A 27,331-nucleotide genomic window follows, 5' to 3' on the forward strand; every position below is an offset into this window, starting at 1 on the left:
ATAAGAAGGAAAAGAAAGGGAGAAGGACTAAAACAAGAAAGTAGGAAAGAGAGGGAGAAGGAGTTAAAAGATAAAAAAAATAGAGAATCACTTAAAAAAAAGTGGGCTGGACTTCCGGCTAAGATGGAGGCGTAGGTAGACACACTATGCCTCCTTGCACAACCAAAGGAAGGACAACAACAATTTCAAGACACGCAAAAAACCCCAGAACTGACAGAAAATGGAACTGTATGAAAGTCCAACAACCAAGGATTTAAAAAACATTCATCCAGACAGGTAGTAGGGCAGAGAAAGGCAGCTGGGTAGAGAGGACTTGCAGCAAGGCGGCGGCTGGAGGAATGGGGTTGGCAAGGTGGTAGTGGCTGGAGATCCCAGTGGCTGGGCAGATTGTGGAGCTGGGCGGGCAAGGCACAGCTGGCGGACCTGGGAAGGCTGCAGCTGGTGGAGCAGGCATTCCCACATTCGAGTGCAGATAAACCGAGAGCAACAATTGTGAAGTGAGACAGACCACACAACCAGGGTCCCAGCACAGAGAAATAAAGCCTCAAACCTCTGATTGAGAACATCTGTGGGGGTTGAGGTGGCAGTGGGAGTAACTCCCAGCCTCATAGGAGAGTTCATTGGAAAGACCCCCAGGGTCCTAGAATATACACAAGCTCAGCCATATGGGAATCAGCACCAGAAGGGCCCAATTTGATTGTGGGTAATGGGGGAAGTGACTGAAATCTGGCAGAGAATGGAGCAAGTGCCATTGTTCCCTCTCGGAACCCTTCCCCACATACAGCATCACAATACAGTGACATGAGTTACCCTACCACGGTGAATACCTAAGGTTTCTGCCCCTTAGTACGTAACAGGCAGGTCAAGAGAAAAAAAATAGCCCAAATGAAAGAACATATCAAAGCTCCAGAAAAAATGCTACTAAACGATGAAGAGATAGCCAACCTGTCAGATGCACAGTTCTAAGCACTGGTAATCAGGATGCTCACAGAATTGGTTGAATTTGGTCACAAATTAGATGAAAAAAAAGGCTATGGTAAGTGCAATATAATGTACAGGGACCCAATATTGATGTGAAGGAAACTGGGACTGAAACCAGTGGTGTGGACCAGAATGAAGAAATAAACCAGAAAAGAAAGAGGAAACAAGAATTCAAAAAAAAAAAAAAATAAGGAGAGTCTCAGGAACCTCCAGCACAGCTTTAAATGTTCCAACATCCAAATTATAGGGGTACCAGAAGGAGAAGAGGAAGAGCAACAAATTGAAAACTTATCTAAACAATGAAGGAGAACTTCTCCAATCTGGCAAAGGAAATAGACTTTCAGGAAGGTCAGGAAAGGACTCAGAGAGTCCCAAGGAAGTTGGACCCAAGGAGGAACACACCAAGGCACATCATAATTACAGTAACCAAGATTAAAATGAAGGAGAAAATTCTCGAAGCAGCAAGAGATAAGAAGATAGTCACCTACAAAGGAGTTCCCATCAGACTGTCAGCATATTTCTCAGAAGAGACTTTGCAGGCAAGAAGGGGCTGGAAGAAGTATTCCAAGTCATGAAAGGTCAGGGCCTACATACAAGACTGCTTTATTCAGCAAAGATTTCATTTAGAATGGAAGGGCAGATAAAGTGCGTCTCAGATAAGGTCAAGTTCAAGGAGTTCATTATCACCAAAGCCTTATTATATGAAATGTTAAAGGGATTTATCTAGGAAAAAGAAGATAAAAAACATGTACAGTAAAATAACAGCAAACTCATAGTTATTAACAACCACACCTAAAACAAAAACCGGCTAAGCAAACAGCTGGAACAGGAAACTCATAGTTATTAACAACCCTACCTAAAACAAAAACAGGCTAAGTGAAACAGCTGGAACAGGAACAGAACCACAGAAATGGAGATCAGATGGAGGGTTATCAACAGGGGAGTGGGAGGAGCAGAGAGGGGGAAAAGGTACAGAGAATAAGTAGCGTAAATGGTGGATAGAAAATAGGGGGAGAGCAAGAATAGTATGGGAAATATAGAATCTAAAGAACTTGAGATGTGGACATAAACTAAAGGGGGGATGGTGGGGGACAGGGTGTGTAAGGTGGACGGGAATGAAGGGGGAAATGGGACAATTATAATAGCATAACCAATAAAATATATTTAAAAATTAAAAAAAACAGTTTGTCAACCTCAGCAAAAAAAAAAAAAAAAAAAAGCCTGCTTGCTTCAAACTGAGCAAGCCAGTTTTGCTCANAAAAAAAAAAAAAAAAAAAAAAAGCCTGCTTGCTTCAAACTGAGCAAGCCAGTTTTGCTCATCTTCCTGGCTGCAGCAGGCTGAGGGGGGATTGGTTTTGCTTTTGTCCCTTCCTGATAGGCACAAGGTCAGCCTCCAGTCCAATTCCCCAGAAGCCTCTGGTTGCTCAGGTTGGTGTTTGCACTCTCCCTCGGGCTTCGGATGTGAGCTTAGAATCTTCCAAGTGGACTCAGGGGCCTTTTGCAGTGTGCGGCTTGGCCGGGCCACCTCTGGTCTCTCCGGTTCTGGCTGGCACTCTTCCCAGGACTACAGGTGTGCGCAGGGCCTTCCACACCACCTGTGGAGTTCCTGGGTGGGGAGGAGGTAAGAGTGGCTACTGCAGGAGAATTCCCTAAACAGCTGTGGAGTGCTTCTCTTTTCACTTTTTCTTTTTTGAGAAATACTTCCTGCTTAAGCCTGCCGCTCCATACAGAGGTTTGGCCTCTCACACAGCCCAATCCTCCAGCCTGACCAGGGACTATCCGGGTCAGGGCATGTCAAGCCCCAACTCTCAATTCTCCCCAGCTGGCATCCACAGACTCCGTGGGTGCTCACAGCCTCTGTGTGTTTGCCACTTAGTTCTTATTCCCCTCTCTGTGACTTCAAGCAATTAGGTCTCTCCTGGTGCTGCTCAACCCTTGTTTGGCATGGGAGGGAGCCATTGACCTGGCTCTCTCCCGGCAGGTGCCAGGCCTGGGGCTGCAGCTGCCCTGTTCCCCTGCTGGTCCCAGGGACCTCATTGTCCTGCAGTACTCTCCTTGTTATGAACAGACCCAAGATGGGGTATGATATAATATTACTGAAAGGACCTCCCACTAGGTTTGCTATGCCCACCGCCAGAGGAAAGACATCTTTCAATGCCATAGATTTGTGAAAAGGAAAGGAATTATTTATTTAAAAGCTATAGACTTAGAGTAGTGATTTAATGTCTTCATTAAAATACCAAAGTCCTTTAGAATATCCACAAATGCACACAGTCCTTCCTTTTCCCTTTGCCCTAATCTGGGGTACCGAGTATCAGGAAAAGAAGTAGAAGTCCGTGATTCAGGCTCCTGGCACCATCAGCTGAGTTGCTGCCACAATCTCCAGTTAATCCAAAGTCATGTGGCACCTTCTCATGGCCCACCAGCAAGAGTCCTTTCACCCCTTTTCTTCTAGGCAAAGTCTCTCCTTCTTCCTTAGCCACGTTGCAAAAGGGAGCACCGCAAAGCCTCGGAGTCTCCACTCTACCAAAGCCATGTGGTTCTCTGGTGTGACTGCCACGCCTGGATTTAAATCCCCACACCAGTCTTCCTCTGCAGCCCCATTTCTGACTCCTCCTACAAGCAGTTACACCTGCCAGCATTCCTGTATTATTCCAAGTATACTGGGCTGCCATTGTAAGCCTGGGCAGGTGTGGCCCCATGGCATGGAGCCAATCTTCTCCAAGTTGTCATGCAGGTGCTGTAACCAGGGGGAGCTGCCTCCCAGTTACTTCTTGAGTTTAAGTCACTTCTATCCCCTAGGCTCAGTGCATGGCCACAGCTATTTAACATGTCCATGAAGCCAGTTAAAGGTTTTAGATATGTTAAATGACCATGCCGGAGGTTAGCTGCAAAGCTGTTGCTATACAAAATAGCTCTGAATGGCCCTGCTCCATGTGTCCCATTCCCCCAGCTCAGATTTGTCGGGGTGAAGACATCCTCTATATATTTTTTCCTAGTATTTCCTGGACACCTTGAGTTCTGGACCCCATTACAAATCCCTATTGGGGGGCTTTGCTCCACCTTGTTACATCCTTACCATCTGTTTTTTCAATGTCCTCTACAATTTTTGGTCTCCTATCTTCATATATGCTCGGGCACTGTTGGCTATTCTCTCTCTTCTTCAGTAGATTGACTAGGTGTTTTATCCATATACAGGAAAAAGTAGACTCCACTCCCACCTACACTGCCACCATCTTAAGACTCCTAATGTTTGTTTCTGATGATAAAATTAGTGTTTTATTTTATAAAGAAAATTGCAAGGACTTCCGCCAAGATGGAGGCATAGGTGGAAACACTGTGCCTTCTCCCACAGCCAAGTTTGAATACAACTAAGGTTTGGAGAACAAAGACACACCCAAAGACCAGAAAATTGAATTATACGGAAGTCTGACAACAAGGAACCGTTCAACGGGGACGGTGAGAGGGGCAGAGCCAGCAGTGGAGCTGGGTCAGGCAGGACAGATCCGCTGACCTAGGTGCGCAGGCAGCCCGGAACCAGTCGGGGTGTGGGGCAGACTGACCGCAGTCACACATGCCCCAGGGGGTGAACCCAGTGGTAGAGGGCTGACAGCGGTGGCACACTCGCATGCAGTGGATTGAAACATGTGGGCCCGGTGATGGTGGTGGCAGCGGCGCCGGTGGGGGCCGAGGCGATAAGCGGCAGACGGGAAGCCATTGCTCCTCTTTGACCCCGCCCCCACATACAACATCACAACCCAGCGACTTAGTTGCCCTGCTCTAGTGAACACTTTAGGGCTCCGATCCTGCTACAGAACAGGCACGAACAGCCCAAAAGATGGCGCAAGAAGAACTCAGAGTCCCAGAGCCAATAACTCTAAGTGACCAACAGATTGCCAGCCTCTCAGAAGCACAATTCAAGACACTGTTTATCAGGATGCTCACAGAACTGGTTGATTATAGTCACAAATTAGAGGAACATATGAAGGCTAAACTAATTGAAATGAAGGGAGATGTCCAGGAAACCAATAGTGATGGGAAGGAAACTGGGACTCAAATCAATGGAATGGACCAGAAGGAAGGACGAAACACCCGACCAGAAAGGAATGAAGAAATGAGAATTCAAAACAATGAGGAGAGGCTTAGGAACCTCCAGGACATCTTTAAACGTTCCAACATCCGAATTATAGGGGTACCAGAAGGGGAATAGGAATAGCCACGACTAGAAAACTTATTTGAACAAATAATAAAGAACTTCCCCAGTCTGGCAAAGGAAATAGAATTCCAGGAAATCCAGGAAGCTCAGAGAGTGCCAAAGAAGTTGGACCCAAGAAGGAACACACCAAGGCACATCACAATTACATTAGCCAAGACTAAAATGAAGGAAAGAATCCTAGAAGGAGCAAGGGATAAGGGGACAGTCACCTACAAAGGAGTACCCATCAGACTGTCAGCTGATTTCTCAGAAGAGACCTTCCAGGCAAGAAGGGGCTGGAAAGAAGTATTCCAAGTCATGAAATCCAAACACCTACATCCAAGATTGCTTTATCCAGCAAAACTTTTATTTAGAATGGAAAGACAGATAAAGTGCTTCTCAGATAAGGGCAAGTTCAAGGAGTTCATCATCACCAAGCCCTTATTATATGAAATGCTAAAGAACTTAATATAAGAAAAAGAAGATGAAAAATATGAACAGTGAAAGGACAGCAAACTCACAGTTATTAACAACCACACCTAAAACAAAAGCAAACCAAGAGGACAGCTAGATCAGGAGTGGAACCATAGAAATGAAGAACACATGGAGGGTTAGCAACAGGGGGGTGGGAGGGGGAAAAGGGGGGAAAAGGTACAGAAAATAGCATAGATGGTAGGTAGAAAATAGATAGGGGGGAGGGCAAAAATAGTGGGAGAAATAAAGAATCTAAGGAACTCGAGACACGTGGTTATAAACTAAGGGGGGGAGAATGGTGTGGGAGGGAGTGTGCGGGTGGAGGGGAACGAAGGGGGGAATAGAACAACTGTAATGGTATAATCAATAAAATATATTTAAAAAAATTGCAAAGACCTAAGAACTAATAAAGAAGAACAATTAAATTACCCATAGTTCCACCATCCAGAGTTAATGAATATTAATATTTTGATGTTTGGTTTTCTAAATATTTTTCTGTGCACTTGTTTACTTGTTTCCTTTGCAAAATAGAACCACAAAAATGATTATTTAAGGAGATAGACTGTCCAACACTTAGAAAAAATAATCTAGTGCAGTTATAGAATTTATTATATATTTTTAAAAATATATTTTATTGATTATGCCATTACAGTTGTTTCATTTCCCCCCTTCATTCTCCTCCACCCGGCATATCCCCTCCCCATCACTCCCCCGCTTTAGTTTATGTCCATGTGTCACAAGTTCTTTAGATTCTGTTTTTCCCCTACTATTCTTGCCCTCCCCCGTATCTATTTTCTACCTACTGTCTATGCTACTTATTCTTTGTACCTTCTCCCCCCTTCTCCTCCTCCCACACCCCTGTTGCTAACCCTCCATGTGATCTCCATTTCTGTGGTTCCACCTCTGATCTAGGTGTCTTCTTAGTTTGCTTTTGTTTTTGGTGGGGTTAATAACTGTGAGTTTGCTGTCCTTTTACTGTTCATAATTTTTATCTTTTTCTTAGATAAGTCCCTTTAGCATTTCATATAATAAGGGCTTGGTGATGATGAACTCCTTGAACTTGCCCTTATCTGAGAAGCACTTTATCTTTCCTTCCATTCTAAATAAAAGTTTTGCTGGATAAAGCAATCTTGGATGTAGGTCTTTGGATTTCATGACTTGGAATACTTCTTTCCAGCCCCTTCTTGCCTGGAAGGTCTCTTTTGAGAAATCAGCTGACAGTCTGATGGGAACTCCTTTGTAGGTGACTGTCCCCTTATCTCTTGCTGCTTCTAGGATTCTCTCCATTTTAATCTTGGGTAATGTAATTATGTTGTGCCTTGTTGTGTTCCTTCTTGGGTCCAACTTCTTTGGGACTCTCTGAGCTTCCTGGATTTCCTGGAATTCTATTTCCTTTGCCACGCTGGGGAAGTTCTCCTTTATTATTTGTTCAAATAAGTTTTCTAGTCGTGGCTGTTCCTTTTCCCCTTCTGGTACCCCTATAATTCGGATGTTGGAACATTTGAATATGTCCTGGAGATTCATAAGCCTCTCCTCATTTTTTTCAATTCTTGTTTCTTCATCCTGTTTTTTTCATCATTTCTTTCTTCCTTCTGGTCCACTTTATTGATTTGAATCCCAGTTTTCTTCCCACCACTATTGGTTCTCTTTGCTTTTTGCTTCATTTCACTTGGTGTAGCCTTCATTTTTTCTTCTAATTTGTGACTAAAATCAACCAGTTTTCTGAGCATCCTGATCATCAGGGTTTTGAACTGTGCATCTGATAGGTTGGCTATCTCTTTGTTGCTTAGAAGTATTGTCTCTGGGGCTTAGAGCTGTTCTTCTTGAGACATAATGTTTTGGTCTGTCTGCGCCTGTTATGTATGAGGGGCAGAGCCTTAGGTGTTCACCAGGGTGGGGTGACCCAGTTGCTGGATTGTGATGCTGTATGTGGGGGCGGGGTCAGAGAGGGGCAATGGCATTTGTTCTTCTCTCTCTCAGATTTCGGTCTCCTCTGCTGCTTCCCACCAAGGCAATTGGGCCCTTCTGGTGCTGGTTCCTGGATGTGTGGTCCTGTGCACCCTCCAGGACCTTGTGGGTCTCTCCAATGAACTCTTTGTGAGCTTGGGAGCCTTTCCTGGCACCTCAACCCCCGAAAGTTTTTCCAATTGGTGCTTTTAGACTTTAATTCCTGATGTGGGTTCCCTGGGTTGCATGGTCTGTCTCACTGCTTGCTCCTCTGCCTGGTTTATCTGCACGTGAATATGTTGCCATGGTCAGCCAGGTGCCTTGTGCCCTCACTGGGTCTGCCCGTTGCCACCCCACACTTCGTATCCACCAACCACCACCTGTGAGCCCGGGTCAGCTGGCCACCTTTTCCTGTGTGATTCTGCTCCACCAGCTGCTGACTCCGCCCCTCTTACTGGTCTGGCTGAATGGTTCGTTGTTGTCGGACTTCTGTACAGTACAATTTTCTGTGTTTTGGTTGCATTTTTGTTACTAAAACTTTGTTGTCTTTAAAGTTGGTTGTGCGAGGAGGCACAGTGTTTCCACCTACTCCTCCATCTTGACCGGAAGTCCATTTATTATATTTCTGTGCCTGTACAGAGTAAAAGAGAATGCAATCTTTCCCCTCTTATTTGAAAAGTTTTTCAAGAATTTATACCTTAGGGCAAGAGATTTGCAAGTAAGATATCCCTTTAGAAATAGAGATTTTTTTAGTGGTTCAAGGTTACTTCTAAGTACCTATTTATTATAATGGGAGAAAAAAGTGGTAGTAGTGATAAATATTCAAATATAGTGTACAGAAGAACTTGGTGAAACATTTTTGTGTTCAGTATGACATTTTATCAAATTAAGTTTCTTAAGTTTAATGACGCCAAATGGTGTCTCTTGGAGCTGTGAGGGATGGAGAACAAGGGAGGCCTTGCTTTGTTTCTTGATTTTTGTGCGTTGTTTTGGTAATATTGTTAAGAAAAACTACATTCGAAGTCTGGTTCTAAAAGTTACTGTGTTAAGAAAGAACAATCTTGAAAATGTCAACAAGTTTAGTAAGAAAAAAGAGGTGGGTATCCTAGTATTAAAATTACTGTACAAGTTATTAAAGAGAACTTAGAAAAAATTTTTAAACCTGTAAGTTAAAAATTATGATCTTGATAGCCCTGGCTGGTGTAGCTCAGTGGATTGAGCGCAGGCCTGCGACTCAGACGATCGCGGTTCGATTCTCAGTCAGGGCACGTGCCTGGATTGCAGGCCAGTTACCTGCAGGCCAATTCCCAGCAGGGGACGCACGAAAGGCAACCATACATTGTTGTTTCTCTCCCTCTCTCCTTCCCTTCCCCTCTAAAGATAAATAAATAAAATCTTTAAAATAAATAAATAAATAAAATAAATAAATTAAAAAAATTTATGATCTTGAATAAATAAGGGCCATGTAATATTTTATATTAAGTACTACTAATAAACCATTTTAAATATTATATGTAGTTTATTTTAAAAAATATTATTGATTGATTTGAGGAAGAGAAAGAGAAAGAAACGCCTATTTGCTCTTCTACTTATTTATATATTCAGTGGTTGGTTCTTTTTGTTTGTTTTTGTTTCTCTTTCAATGGTTGATTCTTGTATGTGCCTTGACCATGGATCCAACTCATAACCTTGGCATATCAGGACAACACTCTAACCAACTGATGTACCTGGCTAGGGCTGTATGTATTTTACGTGTATTATATTCCTTAATATCCACAACATCCCTATAAGATTGATACCATTATTATTCTTCCCATAGTTTCTGTAGGTGTAAAGAGAGGCATTGAAAATTGTCCAGAATCCTAGTTGGTAGTTGTCAGAGCTTAGATTTGTGTCCTGGATCCTGACAACAAACCTGCGTTCTTTACAAATGAGAGTCAACCTCCTCCCAACATTGTGCATAGTTTTAGTCTGCCTGTTGTACTTGGCAATTTATTTTGGATGTATTTCTTTCATTAATATGAACCAGTGTCACCATTATTAACGTTGTGTGATATGCCATCATATAGAGGAACATTATTTAGATTTGTTGCCTGTATTAGGTCTTCTGACTTTTGGTTATAAATTGTTCTTTGATGAACTCCTTACATATCTCTGTATACTTTTACAAATATTTCCTAAGGATAAATTCATGGAGATGGAATTTATAGGTTGAATTATCCGACATGTGTAGCATACAATATACCAGATCTGGTGCTAGTACTTGGGGTAAATACAGTGACTAAAATGACATGATTACTATCCTTAAGTTGCCGCTTATCAAGGTAGATAAACCACCAAGATAAAGGTCATTGAAGAAGTCAGGGGAAAGGGGAATGTTGCATTCACCAACCTCGAGAACAAATGTCGGAGACTTTTGGGGTTCCAAAGATGTTACCTTATTGGCCAAGTTTAACCTGCGCAGGGGCGAACTCTCCAAAGTGTCCGGAGACACGGTGCCTGCAAGGGCTGCAAATGAGAGTCGCGCCAAACGCTTACAGGCTTAGGGTTTTATGGAGGCGCGCAAGCAAGCTGGATACAGAAGCAGATGTGGCGGTTAGCGGTTGGCTCAGGGACAAAACAGGGTCACTGATTATTGGTGAGTTAACTCGTGCACTGGCTCGTGCTCCTTTACTTGATTGGTCAGTTGAGCTCGTGCACAGGGTAAAATTTCCCTCCCTAGTAACTGTCCAGATGGCTATCTGCCTGACTAACCTTGTTGCTCTTACACCACATCCTGGAACACACCCTACTCTTTGGGCGTGTCCCGGAGCCTCTTTGCGTTAGTTAGTAAAACACCTTTTGCTTCCTTACAGCTATGCTCTGGCTAGTTCCCCTTTGCCCTCAACAGGGAAGTGACTTTAGCTCAAGACTGAGAGGATTTCCCAGACACTGATTTGTTCCTTCAGCTCAGTTGGCTGGGACTGCTTGGAGAATCCAGTGGCTGATAAACAGAAAGTCTTGCAGGAGTACAGTGACCTCTTGGTGCATTTGAAGGGTGGGGGAAACCCCAGTATCCTGAACTGACTGTACTGACAGGGCACTGTGTCTGGGGGCACTGTCTACAGCCTGCATTGCCTCATCTGGGCTTCCTTTTCCCAAAGGAAGACCAAGAAGCTTGCAGGACTTGAGGGACTTGAACAAGCATCAGTCAGTGTACTGGCTTCTTGGGAGAAAGAAACCAAACCAAAACAAATAAAAAATGTCAGATGGCATGGCATGGGAGTTTCTGAAAAGGAGGTATCTTCTGATTTTGGCATATACTGTCAGATTCTGACCAAATAATGTGAAACTCATGTTGGGGTCTGGGTAAAAAAGATGAAGGGATGAAGAAGTACAAATTGACAGTCACAGAATAATCATGGGATGTAAAGTACAGCATAGGGAATATAGTCAATAATGTAATAACTATGTATGGTGCCAGGTACATATTGGGGGAACAACTTCTTAAATTATATAATATTTAACCATTATGCTGTATACCTGAAACTAATGTAAAATAATACTGAATGTCAACTCTAATTGAAAAAAATTTTAAAAAGTAATAATATCTCTATAAAAAAACCCCAAAAGCCCCCAAAATAAATCCATGGGATTTCTTTGGGAGTAAATGGATTTTATATGATAAGCTCTGTGCCTCACAGTTTTTCTTCTCACAATGTTGATGCAAAGTGAGACCAACAGAACTGTGGCGGCCACTTTGCCAGCAAGTCCCCCTGTCCACCACAGATAAAAGTAACTACCAATACACGATCTGCTTGGGGAGGAGAGGTGGCCAATTTCTCAGAGGAAAAAGGCCAGGAGCCTTCCTCAACGGCTTTTATTGGGTTATAATACACAGGAATATAGGCGGCAAGGATCAAATAGTAAATAACATTTCAAAGAAATGTGAGGGCTTAGTCTGAGTCAGTGTCTGTCAGGAAAGGGGATTGCAGAAGCTTTGGGAGACATACTCATTTCCTGCTCGGACCCTTAACATATGAATGAAAGCAATCTTGGCAAAGCAGGTTTCACAGGACTTTTAGGAATTCTTTCTTATGCCTGATTACCTCGGATCCTGCTCTAGCAAGGCAAGGAGCTGTACCACCTCCCCATTACAGGTTTTCAGACTTAAGTGGATTAGAGCCAGGAAGCACTCCTCCGGGAGGACATGGGGACTTGGGCTATGTCAGAATAGCTGGGGGGCGAGGGTCCATCACTCCTTTGTTTCAGCCCCCTGAGTCCTTCCATGATGGCCTCCCAAATGATCGTGTCTGGCTTAGGTTGTCCCTCTCTTTGAGGAGTCTTACCTGTCATGGACTATCCCACCATGCTTTGGGGGCAGGGGGATGAAGCAGAGGCAGCGTTTGCTACCAGAGACAAGCTTTGTCTCCTTGTGGCTCACATTCCAGAGGTTGCTCACTCATCCTTAGCCATGGGAGGTAGTTACAACTCCTGAAACCAGGCAGAGCAGTTTCCAACACAGAACAAAAAGATTCAGTAGCTCTTTGGAAGGCATCATGGCTAAAATTGATGGTTCAGAAGCAAGATCAGAAAGTTTTGAGAGGCAACAGCAGTGACATAAGGCATTAGCTGGGAATGTTCAAACATTCTTTTCTAGGCAAAACTCCAACATACATGAATAAACCTAAACATTACTAGTTGGTTCACATATTGGGAGCTGAAATAAAAACAGCTTTTTTTCCTCCAAATTCAAGGGGCTTTTAAAATGGGAGTCTTTTTCACCTATTTGAAGGAAAGTTTCCTGTTTGCAAAATTGTAAAAATATGTTTTGTTTTGTTTTTAAATATAATTTTTATTTAATTCTTGTTCAAGTACAGGTTTCTGTCTTATATTCCCAACCCTGCCCGCCCCCCGCCCCATGCTCCCCGCCTTCCTCCCCTTTCCACCCCCCACCCTTAGTTATTGTCCATGTGTCCTTTATACTTGTTCATGTGAGTCCATTCCCTTTTCCCCTATGATTCTCTCCCCTCTCCCCTCTGGACCCTGTCAGCCTGTTCCATATTTGAGTGTCATTGGTCGTATTTTGCTTGCTTGTTTGGTTTGTTTAGAATCCTGTTAACGGTGAGATCATATGATATTTGTCTTTCACCGCCTGGCTTATTTCGCTCAGCATAATGCTTTCCAGTTCCATCCATGATGTTGCAAAGGGTAGTAGTTCCTTCTTCCTTTCTGCGGCATAGAATTCCATTGTGTAAATGTACCATAGTTTTGTGATCCAGTCATTGACCGATGGGCATCTAGGTTGCTTCCAACTCTTGGCTATCGTGAATTGTGCTGCTATGAACATTGGGGTGCATAGGTTCTTTTGGATTGGTGTTTCAGGATTCTTAGGATATACTCCTAAGAGTGGAATTGCTGGGTCAAAAGGCACGTCCATTTTTAGTTTTCTTAGAAAATTCCATACTGTTTTCCACAGTGGTTGTACCAGTCTGCAATCCCACCAACAGTGAACTAGGGTCCCCTTTTCCCCAACCTCTCCAGCACTTGTTGTTTGTTTCTTTGTTTATGATAGCCATTCTGACTCGTGTTAAGTGGTATCTCATTGTAAAAATATGTTTTAAGAGTATGTATGGCCATGTAAAAAATAAGGTAAGCAAAAAGAAAATTAAGATTATAGTGTGGAGGCCCTGGCAAGGTAGCTCAGTTGATTAGAGCATTGTCCTGAAGCACAAAGACTGAAGGTTCACTGGGCACGTACAAGAGTCAACCAATGAATGTATAGATGGAGTGACAAATTGATGTTTCTTTTTCTCTCTCTGTCTCCCCCTTCCTCTTTCTCTCTAAAATTAATTAATAAAAAAATTACAATGTGGAAATAGTCAACTTTTACAGATTTGTCTTATCTTTTGATGCCTGTTAGTGCTTCTCTATGCTGCTATATGTGTACTTTACAAATGTAGTCATCAAGTCCATTTTATTTTCTGAAAACTCTGCATATCTTGAATATTTTCTAAAGTTAGCTTTTAGTGATTATTATACATGTACATGTGTGTATATGCCCTACCATACAATAGTACACTACCCTCAACTGTTAGCAACATTCTTCTCTCAGCAACAAGTAGTAAACACACTTCTATCTTAGAATTTCACTTTGTATTAAATGAAGCAAAACAGGCATGCAAGGCTTTGAAAGAGATTCTGCTTTAGAGGAGCTGATCCCTTATCACCCTTGGAATTTACATGTAGGGATTAGATTTTTTCAGACTCCCTCAAATCCTTGTGTGTGTGTGTTTATGGTGGGGAAGTTAAAGGGGAAAAGACATGTTAACGAGTCATTTAGAGAGTTCTGAGGATGATCTAATGGCTTCCTTTTCCCCTTTCTAGCTCTGACTTCTGTGAACTCTGGTTCTCCAGGCAAGGAAACCCCAAGGAGTACTGACCAGTTCTTGAATGTCTAAACTATGGCCCATGTAAGTTACTTTTTTTTTCCTTCTGGCTATACTGTTAGTTAAGGTCCTGTGAACATTTCCGTATCCAGAAACTTCCTGCTTATCTAAGAACATTCTCCTAGTTCCTCTAAATCCAGTGAGGGATGAGGCTAAATAGTACAATGCCTATTGTATGAGTCCTCTTATTGTATGAGTCCTCTTATTGTATGAGTCCTTTTCCAGTCATTGTTCCTGTATTCATTGAACAGACATTCTCCATCACCTGTGTGTGCTCATTCTCCTACTAAGAGATGCAGTGGAATGGAAATGAAATCCCTTGAAGGGGGTGTTTGACCATGTGTAGTGAGTTGCTGAGAGGATGGGCACATTTAACTACTCATGGGAAAATTGAACTTTTTCATACTTTGAGTTTTCCATGCTTATGAGATAAAATTTGCTGTTGGTTGGCCTTAGCTTCAGTATATGGTGAGATCTCATACTTTGGGAGGCATTTATGACTGGGTAGGAATGTGGTTGGGTCTTGCACGCAGAGATCAGGAATCTTCTCTGGGAATCCCTAAGATTTGTGTACCAGGAATAAGATTCAATTTGTGGTTGAACAAGATGTGCTTATCTAGAAAGATATCTTTGTGATTCTGGATGACCAGTATCCAGAATCTATGTCAGGATCCTCTAACTCAGGGTCAAAGAATGCATACAGTGAGGGATGGAAAATGATAGGAGGTAAGAAGATCCTATAGATACATAATAGTTGTAGACCCTCAAAATTGAGGACATTGAATATTTTATATAGGCCAAAAATATTTAAATAGGAAAGAATGCAGTCTCAATATATCTATTGCACAGACTATTATACAGCCAATTTTATTTTGTTTATTGAAGAATCTGTCTTTAGTGACAAAATGCTTATGATGTGATCAGATTCAGCAATGAACTTGGAAGAAATGAGTTATTGTATTTAGATCCTTTCCTAATAGGTATTATAGGGGAATTTTTTTTAAGTCTTTTCTTAGGAAGAAAAAGTAGAATGACTTTTTTCTTGAAAATTCATGAGTGGGATGTATAGTAGGCAGAAGGCTTATGTGAAACATTTCATTTAACTGAAAAACTGGTTGGTTTTTTTTCTGTTCCAGACATGTTTGAATAGTTAAGATATGGCAGAGTGTATAGGAAGTTGTATCTTTAGCAACAGGATCCTTCAAAAACACACAGGCCTGCTTTTTCTGACACAATCATTTTCTAACTCATTATGTTATAGGCTCAAGCCTGTTTGCTTGCTTGGTTCATTTCCTCCAGTATTTCTTCCATCCTTTCTCCTTCCATCTTAAAACGAATTTTCTTTCATTTTAATTGTGTTAATATGGTTTGTTATTTCAGGAATCAGTGATATTCAATGATGTGTCCATAGTCTTCTCTCAGGAAGAGTGGGACTACTTAGATTTGCAACAGAGAGACTTGTACAGAGACGTGATGTTAGAAAACTACAGCAACTTAGTCTCATTGGGTAAGGTTATCTGTCTGTAGTAGTACAGACTCTGTTCTCTGTATTGTCAGCTTTGTTCTCTGAAAATGTCTGGTATTTTTCAAGAAATTCAAGTTTCTGCTCCCTGTTCTCAAGGGAATGGTTTGAGCTTTACTTGTTTGGAAGTGAGCACCTTCACTAAATGTTTCATCTTTCCCATCCTTAAGTGGCTTCAGGCCTTTTTTAATCATGAAAGGGCTGGATTTGAAATCTGGGCAATTTCTAGCCTTATCAGTGTCAAAGAATTCAGGTTTCACTTTGTGTTTCAACTTAGAATTGCCACAATTGCCATAAGTATACCAACAATTTCAGGAAAATAGCTACACTTTGGTTCTTGGTTTTTCTCTGTCTATCAAAAGAACAGATAATTTTAGTAGTGGTAAGTTAGATCAATTTACATTTTTATCATATCAAGAGAATACATTGCCTTTGTATTAAACAGATTCACTTTTACCTACTTTTATGACTGAAAGTTAAATATTCAAGAATTTTGCATTTAATATTGTGTAAATATCCTAAGGAATAATAATAAATGTGCCAGGAAGCTTCTTGTTTTTCTTTCGGCAAAATAGTGATAACAATAAATAATAGCTAATAAAATACATATAGCATTTAGTATATATATTGTAGGCAATGTTTAAATATAGATATAAATTAATTTAACTTTCAAAACAACTGTGTAAAAGAGGTACTATTATTATCCCTATTTTCTGACAAGGAAAATAAAGCAGGTAACTTGTCCAACTAGGATGCGGCAGAGGCGGGATTTGAACCCAGGCATTCTGTGCCCTCAACTATTATAAACTCAAGAAGAAGTACTTGTATGAAATATAAACTAAAATAAGACCTTTTCCTTCTGTTTATTATGTAACCTTAATGTGTATGTTTTTTGTTCCTAAGTCTTTATGAATTACCATTTGACTGATAGTCAAATTTAACCAAGACTAAATCAAAGTCATTTTGAATTTAGTTTTTATTTTTATGTCACTTTACATTTTTTCTTCTAATTAGGATGCTTCATTGTTAAACCAGGTGTGATTTCCTTATTGGAACAAGGAAAAGAGCCTTGGAAAGTTGTGAGGAAAGAAAGAACATTATATTCAGGTAAGAACCAATCAGGCAGAGGAAGCCATCACCAGAGGAATCTGCTCAGCTCCTTACGAAAGAGGCAAAACCTTTTGGTGTTGTTTAGAAAGTCCTCTTTTTAAAGGTCCATGGCCTGAAAAGGGAAATCTGGGGAGCAAATTAACATCTTAGCTGGGGATACTAATAGAACTACTTCTTTATCTCATTTACCACTTTTTTTTGTTGATGTTGTTCTCTCCAATTTTCCTCCCTTTTGAAAAAAGGGGAGCCCTGGCTGGTGTAGCTCAGTGGATTGAGCACGGGCCTGCGAACCAGAGGATCGCAGTTCAATTCCCAGTCAGGGTACATGCCTGGGTTGCGGGCCAGTTCCCAGCAGGGGATGCAATTCCCAGCAGGGGGCACACGAGAGGCAACCATACTTTGATATTTCCCTCTCCCCTTCCCCTCTAAAGATAAATAAATAAAATCTTTAAAAAAAAAAAAGATCGATTCCCAGTCAGGGTACATGCCTGGGTTGCGGGCCAGTTCCCAGCAGGGGACTCACGAGAGGCAACCATACATTGATATTTCTCTCCTCTCCTTCCCTTCCTCTCTAAAGATAAATACATTTAAAAATCTTAAAAAAAAAAGAAAGAAAGAAAAAAGGGGATAAGGTATAGAGAGGTGCTCTCTTTGTTTTCTGTTTACAACCATTCTCTATATATTTTGATTCAGTTGCTTTCTTTTTCGCATTTATAGATAGATAGACAGATCGACTGACTTCTGAGTGGTGCCCTCTGTTAGAGGCTATTGATACGGTAGTACAAAACCAATAGAACCCCTGTCTCCATTGAATTTGTCTTGTAATAAGAGAAACGTAGTAACTGTAAATAAATAGAAAATATAATGTCAGGTAATAAGAAAGTGCTATGAAGAAAACTCAGCAGAGTAGCCCTAGCCCAGTTGATTGGAATGTCATCCTGTACACCAAAAGGTTGTGAATTTGGTCCCCAGCTGGGTGTGTACAGGGAGACAACTGACTGATGTTTCTCTCTTGCTTCCTGTCTAAGCATATCCACAGGTAAGGATTTTAAAAAAGGAAAAGGAAAGTAAGGAAATAGAGAATGGTGTAGGATGGGAAAGCCGTTTTAGTTATGGTGAGGGAGGTTTTTGTTCCTTAACTTTTCTCATAAATTTTTATTTATTAATTTTTTAAAAAATATATTGTATTTATTTATTTTTAGAGAGAAGGGAAGGGAGGGAGAAAGAAAGGGAGAGAAACATCAGTGTATGGTTGCCTCTCATGTGTCCCCCACTGAGTACCCGGCCTGCAACCCAGGCATGTGCCCTGACTGGGAATCAAACCGGTAACGCTCTGCTTCTCAGGCCCGTGCTCAATCCACTGAGCTACACAAGCCAGGACTATAAATTTTTAAATGGGAAATAAAATACTACAGAGAAGAATATGCTTGACATTTAAATAATGTATATATTTCTTAAATATTTTATTTATTTATCTTTAGAGAGGAAGGGAAGGAGAGAGAGAGAGAAATATCAATATGGTTGCCTCTTGTGAGTCCCCTGCTGGGAACTGGCCTGCAACCCAGGCATGTGCCCTGACTGGGAATCGAACCGCGATCATGTGGTTCTCAGGCCCGTGTTCAATCCACTGAGCTACACCAGCCAGGGTGCAATACTGTATATTTTATCAGCAATTAAAGTTTTATATGAATTTACTCTTACATAAAATAATATAGACAGAGCCACTTCAAAATGGTGTCAGAGCAGCCATCCCAGAGGAACTACTTTGGACATCTTACTCCTCAAACCTTTGGAATGTTAATGCTGGGCAAAATCACCTTTGGACTGGGCCTAAAGCAGCCTTGTATTCCAAACAACTGTTTGCAAACTTAACAAAGAAACAGACATTATGACTGAACATTAAGGATGTACTTTATATTGAGCATGACTATTTCAACTTATGTGAACCAATAGAAATTCCTTCCTTCTATTGATGTATTTGTTCTCTTCCTTCTCTCATAAATATCCCTTGCTTTCACAATATTTGGGTTTCTTCCTGAATCAGTGCATCCAAAATACCTGTTCTTTTGTTTCTTAAATAAATGGTAGTTTCTTCATATATTGACCTTTTATTTTTAAGTTAACACTCTAGAAAATAGACCATGGATCACAGTATATCATTCTTATTTGTGCGTGTATGAGCAGGGACCCCAAAAAACTGAAATTATCTTCTGGAGGGCAGGCGCCTTGTAGTACAGGCCCTCCCGCCCCCCGCTAGGTGAGTATTCTAGGAACCCATGTGTATCCTAGATGGGTTGTTGTGAGAGGTTGCATTCACCTTCAGTGAATGCAACTGAAGACTCAATGTGTTTGAAGTCTCAACGCGTTTGCTCATTTCATGATGGGTGATTTACAAGTGCACCTGCTCACACCATGCTGAGTGTTCAGTTTTTCACCAAAAATCAGCATGAGGCCAATGCTCTGCCAATCAAGCCCTGAGCAACTTTTTTTTGTTTCCCTGGGTAAAAATAAGACCTCAAAGGGAAACATGTTGCCAGTGTGGAAAGGTGAAACAAAAATAGCAGAAGCACTAAAAGGCATCAAAATTGATGAGTTCAAAAACTGTTTTGAGCAGTGGAAAAAAGTCTCACTAGGTGTATTGCATCAAATGGAGAGTACTTTGAAGATGACAGAAGTTTAAACATGTAGGAATAAATACACAATTTTTTATAAATTTTGGGTTTTGGGGTCCCCCTCATATATGTATGCATATACACATGTGTGTATGTATATATGAGATATGTATATATATGTATATACACACATATGTACACATATATCATACACATACACACACCCCTTCACATCAAGAAGAAACATGAATGTGATAGACTGTAGGAAGAATGATCCCTTGGTGTAGCTTCTACCTCTATTTTCATCTCTTTGAAACTCTTGTTTAAAAAAATATCTTTAAATTCCTTTAAATAGAGACATATATGTGTTGTCATTTTGGCTGGCTGAGGAGTCTCGTTTTAGGATAAAATTTTTTATTTTGTAACAATAGGGCCATTTAGGTGCCCATACTGTTTATAGTATATCTTCTGGCTTGCTTTCTACCAGAGGAAAAACATTTTTTCCCAATCCTAACTTATTTTTTAACTCACATTTAGGTATTTAAATGACATTTACAACTATTCTAAAAAAAGAATGAAAAGCAGAGGTTCCAAGTGATTATGATAATATCAGTTTAGTTAGGGAATCTTTAGCCAAAATAACAGTTGTTGACTCAAAGATAGACATCTCAGAAACATTCATTTTCTTCTTCTGTTTTTTTCCTTTAAGTAAGTTTTATTGAAGTATGAAATGTACACAGGAAAGTATACAATGAGGAAAGACTTTTTAAAAAAGATTTTATTTATTTACTTTTAAAGATAGGCGAAGGGAGGGAAAAAAGGGAGAGAAACATCTGTGTGTGGTTGCCTCTCTCATGCCTCCTACTGAAGACCTGGCCCTGACTGGGAATTGAAGCAGCAACCCTTTGGTTCACAGGCTTGTGCTCAATCCACTGAGCCACACTAGCAATCTTCACAATGCTACTAAGAATTATGGTGTTATTATTAATGTAGAAGTGAGAAAATTTAGATATAGTTAAATAATTTAGCCCTGGCTGGTGTAGCTCAGTGGATTGAGCGCGGGCCTGCGAACCAGAGGATCGCTGTTCGATTCCCAGTCAGGGCACATGCCTGGGTTGCAGGCCAGTTCCCAGCAGGGGACTCACGAGAGGCAACCATACATTGATATTTCTCTCCTTCTGTCCTTCCCTTCCCCTCTAAAAATAAATAAATAAAATCTTTTTTAAAAAAAGCACATATTAAATGAAAGATTCTATGATAGCCACTTATGTGAGATAAAAGGGCATTTTCCCGGCCTTGTCCACTGTGAGCTCCTTTTACAAGATCAGCAATACCCACTACATTTAGAAAGGCAGGGAATTTGCTTGCTGGTTTGTGGTACTGGCAAAGAAAAATCAAACCTTTTATCTCGCACAGGTGCTCTGCTCTCACTAGGATCAATAGGGCAGAATGGGAAGTTTTCTGTTACAGTCTGACTATTGGTAAATACATTGAAGAAGATAGATTTCCCAACACTTGTTAATCCAACAATACCAATTTTCAAGGAGATTCCAAATCTTCTAATGATTAGAGGTGGTTTTATCTATCACCTCCCTTTTTGTGTGGAATTGTGCGGGGCAAGTGATGACACAGGGTCCCAGAGGCAGCGGCGTCCTGGCAGTGGGAGGCGAGGAGAAAGAAGGAGAGTGCAGGAATGGCAAATGAGGTTGGGGGGCAGCTAAATGGGCACCCACACTTGATTTTTGACAGTGTGTATTTATGACCAATTTTTCAGGTGTTTATTCATTTTCATAGAATCATTCTCTTCTCATAGTTATGCATGAGTTTACACATTATTTAATTAAAATAGATACTTCCAGGAAAAAGAGTTACACTGGACTAAGTCTTGTGAGTCAGGAGTGCCTTTGTCAGCTGGGCCTGTTACCTGTGGCTGTGTCCTCAGGATGTGAACAGACACTGGCCTATGTCTCATGCCCTAGCTCCCATGTCTATTGCCTAGTTTGGAGGCAGACAAAGTAGTTGCTATCTGGGCTAAGGAAAATAATCTGGAGATTCAATATACCCAGGCATTTTGACCACAGTGTTTACCTATTGTTAGCAATTTGTCCACACTTGCTCAGTTTCACAGAATGAACAACATTGGTGGGCCATTCTTTCTTACCTTATGCAGAGTAACTTCTCTTGTGAATTGGTTTGTGATTTGGAAAATCTATTGCCAAAGGCTTTAGCTTTTTTTTAATGTTATGTATAAATTTTAAGTTTACTATTTTCATTACTATAATTTCTGGGATCTTTTTCTCTCCATTATATTTTATTATTAAATGTATATATAGAGCTAATTAATTTTTATATCTTCATTTTATATCTTATTACTTTTCTTAATTCTGTTATTATTTATATTATTTAAACCTTGGGTTTTCCAATTGCACAATTATATCATCTGAAATAGTTATACTTTAAAATTCATATTTTGGTTCCTATTTTCCAATTTTTATTGAATTATTGGGGATTACATTGGTTAATAAATTATATAGGTTTAGGGCCCTGGCTGGTGTAGCTCAGTGGATCGAGCGCAGGCCTGTGAACCAGAGTGTCAGAGTTCGATTCCCAGTCAGGGTACATACCTGGATTGCAGGCCAGTTCCCAGCAGAGGACACACGAGAGGCAACCATACATTGATATTTCTCTCCCTCTCTCCTTCCCTTCCCCTCTAAAGATAAATAAATAAAATCTTTATTCAAAATAAATAAATAAATCATATAGGTTTAAAGAGTACAGTTCTATAATACCTCATTTGTATATTGTATTGTATGTTCACCATCCAAAGTCAAGCCTCATTCTCTCCCCATTTTTACCCCCTTTACCCTCGTCTACCTGCCCCCAATCCCTTTCCTCCTATAATCACTTTACTGGTGACTCTGTCTATGAGTTTTGTTTTTGCTTAATATTTTTACTTTTCTATCCCAACCCCATCTCCTACCTCAATGACAGCTGTCAGTGTGTTTTCTGTATCTATTAATCTGTTCCTATTTTATTTGTTTATTTTGTTCTTTATAGTTCATATATAGGTAAAGTCACATGGTATTTGTCTTTCTCTGACTGGTTTATTTCTTATAGCATAATACTCTCCAGGCCCATCCATGCTGTTGCAAAATGGAAGGTTTTCTTTTTCACGGCAGAGTAGTATTCCATTGTGTAAATGTAGCACATCTTTCCTATCTACTCATCTCCTGATGGGCATTTGGGCTAATTCCAAATCTGGGCTATAGAGAGTAATGCAGCAATGAACATAGGAGTGCATATATTTTTTTAAATTAGTATTTGGGGTCTCTTCAGTACCCAAAAGTGGAATTGCTGATCATAGGTAAGTTCCATTTTTAATATTTTGAGGAAATTCCATACTGTTTTCCACAGTGGCTGCACCGATCTACACTTTCACTAGCAATGCACAAGGATTCCCTTTTCTCCACTTCTCAGCAGCACTTGTTCTTTTCTTTTTAATTAAAAATAATTATTGTTTTTCCATTACCATTTATCCCACTTAAACCCCCGCCCCATATGATGACCACACTGTTGTCCATGTCCTGGAGTGCTTTTACTGCTTTGTTTGATCCTTCACTGTCTTCCCCACTGCCCATTCCTCTCTATCCTGCTCTCTATTGGTGAGTCTGTCTCTGTGTTGCTTGTTGGTTCAGTGAGATCTTGTGGTATTTGTCTTTTTCTGATGGGCTTATTTCACTTAGTATAATGTTCTCCAGATCCATCCATGCTATTGCAAAGGGTAAATTTTTTTTTATGGCTGAGCACTATTTTATTGTGTAAATGCCTCATAGTTGTTTTATCCATTTATCTACTGATGAAACTTGGCCTGCTTCCATGTATTGGTGATTCCAATTAATGCTGTAATGAACTTCAGGGTACTTACATTCTTTTGAATTAGAATACTTCTGGATGTATTCCCAGAAGTGAGATCACTGGTCAGAAGGCAGGTCCATTTTTTAATTTTTTGAGTTAACTCCATACTTGTTTCCACAGTGGCTGCACCAATCTGTATTTACAGATTCAGTGAATTCACACTGTATTCACTGTATTCACACCAACAGTGCAAAAGGGTTCCCCTTTCTCCACATCCTTGCCAGCATTTGTTGTTTGTTGATTTATTGATGGTAGCCATTCTGATAGGTGTGAGGTGATCTTATTGTGTTTTTCTTTTTCTTCCTTTCATTTATTCTCCCTCCACCATGCACCCCCCACCCTTCAGCATTCCCCCTCCCTTAGTTCATGTCCATTGGTTGTACATATAAGTTCTTTGAATTCCTCGTTTACTATAATATTCTTAACCTTTCCACATCTATTTTATGCCTACCAATTATGCTTCTTATTCCCTGTACCTTTCCTAGCCCCATTCATCCCCTCCCCCTCTCCTCTCTTCCTCTCCCCCTCGCACTGAAAACCCTCCATATGATCTCCATTTCTGTGGTTCTGTTCATGTTCTAATTGTTTGCTTCATTTTTGTTTTTGTTTTTTAGGTTCAATTGTTAATAGTTATGAGTTTGTTGTCATTTTACTGTTCATAGTTTTTTTTTAAGATTTTATTTATTTTCTTAGAGGGAAAGGGAAGGAGAGAGAGAGAGAGAGAGAGAAATATCAATGTTTGGTTGCTTCTCGTGCGTACCCTGCCAGGAACCGGGAACTGGCCTGCAACCCAGGCATGTGCCCTGACTGGGAATCAAACTGCGATCGTGTGGTTTGTAGGCCCGCACTCAATCCACTGAACTACACCAGCCAGGGCCTGTTCATAGTTTTTGATCTTCTATTTCTTAGATAAGTCCCTTTAACATTTCATATAATAAGGGCTTGGTGATGATGAACTCCTTTAACTTGACCTTATTTGGGAAGCACTTTATCTGCTCTTCTATTCTAAATGATAGCTTTGCTGAATAGAGTAATCTTGGATGTAGGTCCTTGCCTTTCATGACTTTGAATACTTCTTGCTGGCCCCTTCTTGGCTTCGAGGTCTCTTTTGAGAAATCAGCTGATAGTCTTATTGGCACCCCTTGGTAGGTAACTGTCCTCTTTTCTCTTGTTGCTTTTAAGATTCTCTCTTTATCTTTAATCTTGGGTAACTTAATGATGATGTGCCTTGGTGTGTTCCTCCTTGGATCCAATTCCTTTGTGACTTTTTGGGCTTCCTGGACTTCCTGGAAGTCTATTTCCTTCACCAGATTGGGGAAGTTTCCTTTCATTATTTGTTCAAATAAATTTTCAACTTCTTGCTCTTCTTCTTCTCCTTCTGGCATCCCTATGACTTAGATGTTAGAGTGCTTAAAGTTGTCCCATAAGTTCCTAAGCCTCTCCTCATTTTTTTGAATTCTCGTTTCTTCATTCTGTTGCAGTTGAATATTTATTTCTCCTTTTTGTTATAAATTGTTGATCTGAGCCTCAATTTCCTTCCCTTCACTGTTGGTTCTCTGTATATTTTGCTTTATTTCACTTTGGGGAGCCTTCATTTCTTCCTTCATTTTGCCACTGAGCTCAATCAGTTCTGTGAGCATCCTGATTACCAGTGTTTCGAACTCTGCATCAGATAGGTTGCCTATCTCCTCACCACTTAGCTCTTTTTCTGGAGTTTTGACTTGTTCTTTCATTTGAGCTGTATTTCTTTGTTATGTTATGACCTGTTATGTTGTAAGGGGGCAGGACCTTAAGTATTCTCTGGGGCAGGGCAACCCTCTTTGCTGCATTGGGGCACTGTCTGTGGGGGAAGGGTCAGAGAGGAGGCAATGTCGTTCACTTGCTCTGCTCTAGTCCCACTTTCCAAAGAACTGTCCTGTGAGACTGGGCGTTTCTCTGATCATGGCAAACCCCTTGCAGTAGTTTACAGCCTTTAGTTTCCCATTCAGCCAGCCTCGCCGAAGCGGTCTGCTGCCTTGCTGGTGCATCCTCTGCTCAGCTGCTCATCTCCTCATCTCCTGTCTTCACCCCTCCTACTGGTCTGGATGAATGTTTGTTTTACTCCTTGCTTGTCGGATTTCCATGCAGTTCAATTTTCTAGCACTTCTGGTTGTTTATTGTTTTCAAATTGGTTGTTATCCTTCTTTTGGGTGTGTGAGGAAGTGAAGCATTTCTACCTACACCTCCATCTTGGCCTAACTCCCTCATTGTGATTTTAATTTGCACTCCTCTAGTGAATAGTGACATTGAGCATCTTTTTATATGTCTATTGGCCATCTGTATTCCCTCGTTGGAGAAGTATGTATTCAAGTTCTTTGCCCCTTCGTTAATTGGATTGTTTGGTTTTTATGGTTTTGAGTTTTGCAAGATTTTAAAATAAATTTTGGATGTTAACCTCTTATCAGATGTATAGGTATGTTTTCTCATTCCATCGGTTGTCTTTTTATTTTGTTGATGGTTTCCTTTGCTGTCCAAAAAGGTCTTAATTTCGTGTAGACCCATTGGTTTATTTTTTCTTTTGATCCCTTGCCTGAGGAGATAAAATATCAGATAAAATATTGGTATGAGCAATGTCCAAAGTTTTATTGCCTATGTGTTTTTCTAGGATATTTATTGTTTTTGGTCTAATAGTTAAGTCATTCTAAATTTCTTCTTGTGTGTAGTGTAAGAAGGTGGACCAGTGTCATTTTTATGCACAATTTTTCCTACACCATTATTTTTTAAAAGACATTTTATTGATTATTTATTACAGTTGCCCCATTTTTTTCTTCCCTTTATCCCTGCACTTGATACCCCCATTCTCTCTAGCATTCTCCCCAACCTTACTTCATGTCCATGGGTCATACATATAATTTTTTTGGCTTCTCCATTTCCTATACTATTCTTATTCTCCACGTGTCTATCTTGTACCTACCATTTATGTTTCTTATTCCCTGTACCTTTTCTACCATTCTCCCTTCTCCCTCTCCCTGCTGATAATTCTCCATGTCATCTCCATTTCTGTGATTCTGTTTCTGTTCTAGTTGTTTGCTCATTTTGTTTTTGCTTTTGTTTTAGGTTCAGTTGTTAATAATTGTGATTTGTTGTCATTTTATTGTTCATAATTTTAGTCTTCTTTTTTTTAGATAAGTCCTTTTCATATGTCATATAATAAGGACTTGGTGGGTTGAACTCCTATAACTTGACCTTATCTGAGAAGCGCTTTATCTGCCTTTCCATTCAAAATGATAGCTTTGCTGGATAGAGCAATCTTGGATGTAGGTCCTTGCCTTTCATGACTTGGAATACTTCTTGCCAACCCCTTTGCTGCATGGTTTCTTTTGAGAAATCAGCCGATAATCTCACAGGAACTCCTTGATAGGTAACTGTCTTTTTTTTTCTTGCTGCTTTTAAGATTCTCTCCTTATCTTTAATCTTGGGCAATATAATTGTGATGTGTCTTGGTGTATGCTTACTTGGGTCCAATTTCTTTGGGACTGTCTGGGTTTCCTGGACTTCCTGGAATTCTATTTTCTTCACCAGATTGGGGAAGTTTCCCTTCATTATTTGTTCAGATAAAATTTCAATTTGTTGCTCTTCCTTTTCGCCTTCTGGCACCTCTATGATTTGGATGTTGGAATGTTTAAAGATGTCCTGGAGGTTCCTAAGCCTCTCCTCATTTTTTTTGAATTCTTGTTTCTTCATTCTGTCCTGGTTGAATAATTATTTCTTCTTTTTGTTCTAAATTGTTGATCTAAGTACCAATCTCCTTCCCTTCACTGTTGATTCCCTGTATATTTTGTTTTATTTCACTTGTATAGCCTTCACTTTTTCCTCTATTTTGTGACCATAATCAACCATTTCTGTGAGCTTCCTGATTACCAATGGTTTAAACTGTGCATTTGATAGGTTGGCTATCTCTTTATCGCTTGGATGAAGCTTTTGGAGCTTTGATCTGTTCTTTCATTTGGGCCATTTTTTTAGATCTCAGCTTGCCTATTATGTAGTAAAGATGGGAGCCTTAGTTACTCACCAGAGCACAGCAACCCACGTCACTGCTTTGTGGTGCTGTATGTGGGGGAGAGGTCCAAGAGCGGACAATGCTACTTGCTCGGCTGTTTGTCAGCTT

At 40.5% G+C, this 27,331-nt stretch overlaps 1 protein-coding gene across 3 annotated transcripts in view; it reads left to right on the forward strand.

The window, feature by feature from the left end:
- The window catches only part of ZFP82 (ZFP82 zinc finger protein), a 45,772-nt gene that overhangs the window by 9,284 nt on the left and 9,157 nt on the right, over positions 1 to 27,331 (forward strand). The window contains exons 1-4 of one of the 3 annotated variants that reach the window (XM_037040095.1): positions 9,272 to 9,336; positions 13,964 to 14,049; positions 15,406 to 15,532; positions 16,562 to 16,654. In XM_037040095.1, the coding sequence (XP_036895990.1) occupies positions 14,041 to 14,049; positions 15,406 to 15,532; positions 16,562 to 16,654 (229 nt within the window). In that variant the 5' untranslated portion in view covers positions 9,272 to 9,336; positions 13,964 to 14,040. Of the gene's footprint in view, positions 1 to 9,270; positions 9,337 to 13,963; positions 14,050 to 15,405; positions 15,533 to 16,561; positions 16,655 to 27,331 lie in introns of those variants that run through there. The other 2 variants (XM_037040096.1, XM_037040097.1) reach the window with 2 other exon arrangements.

This window comes from Sturnira hondurensis, unplaced genomic scaffold (genome assembly GCF_014824575.4).
Source record: "Sturnira hondurensis isolate 20B ecotype Veracruz unplaced genomic scaffold, ASM1482457v3 Scaffold0002597, whole genome shotgun sequence".
Lineage (NCBI taxonomy): Eukaryota > Metazoa > Chordata > Mammalia > Chiroptera > Phyllostomidae > Sturnira > Sturnira hondurensis.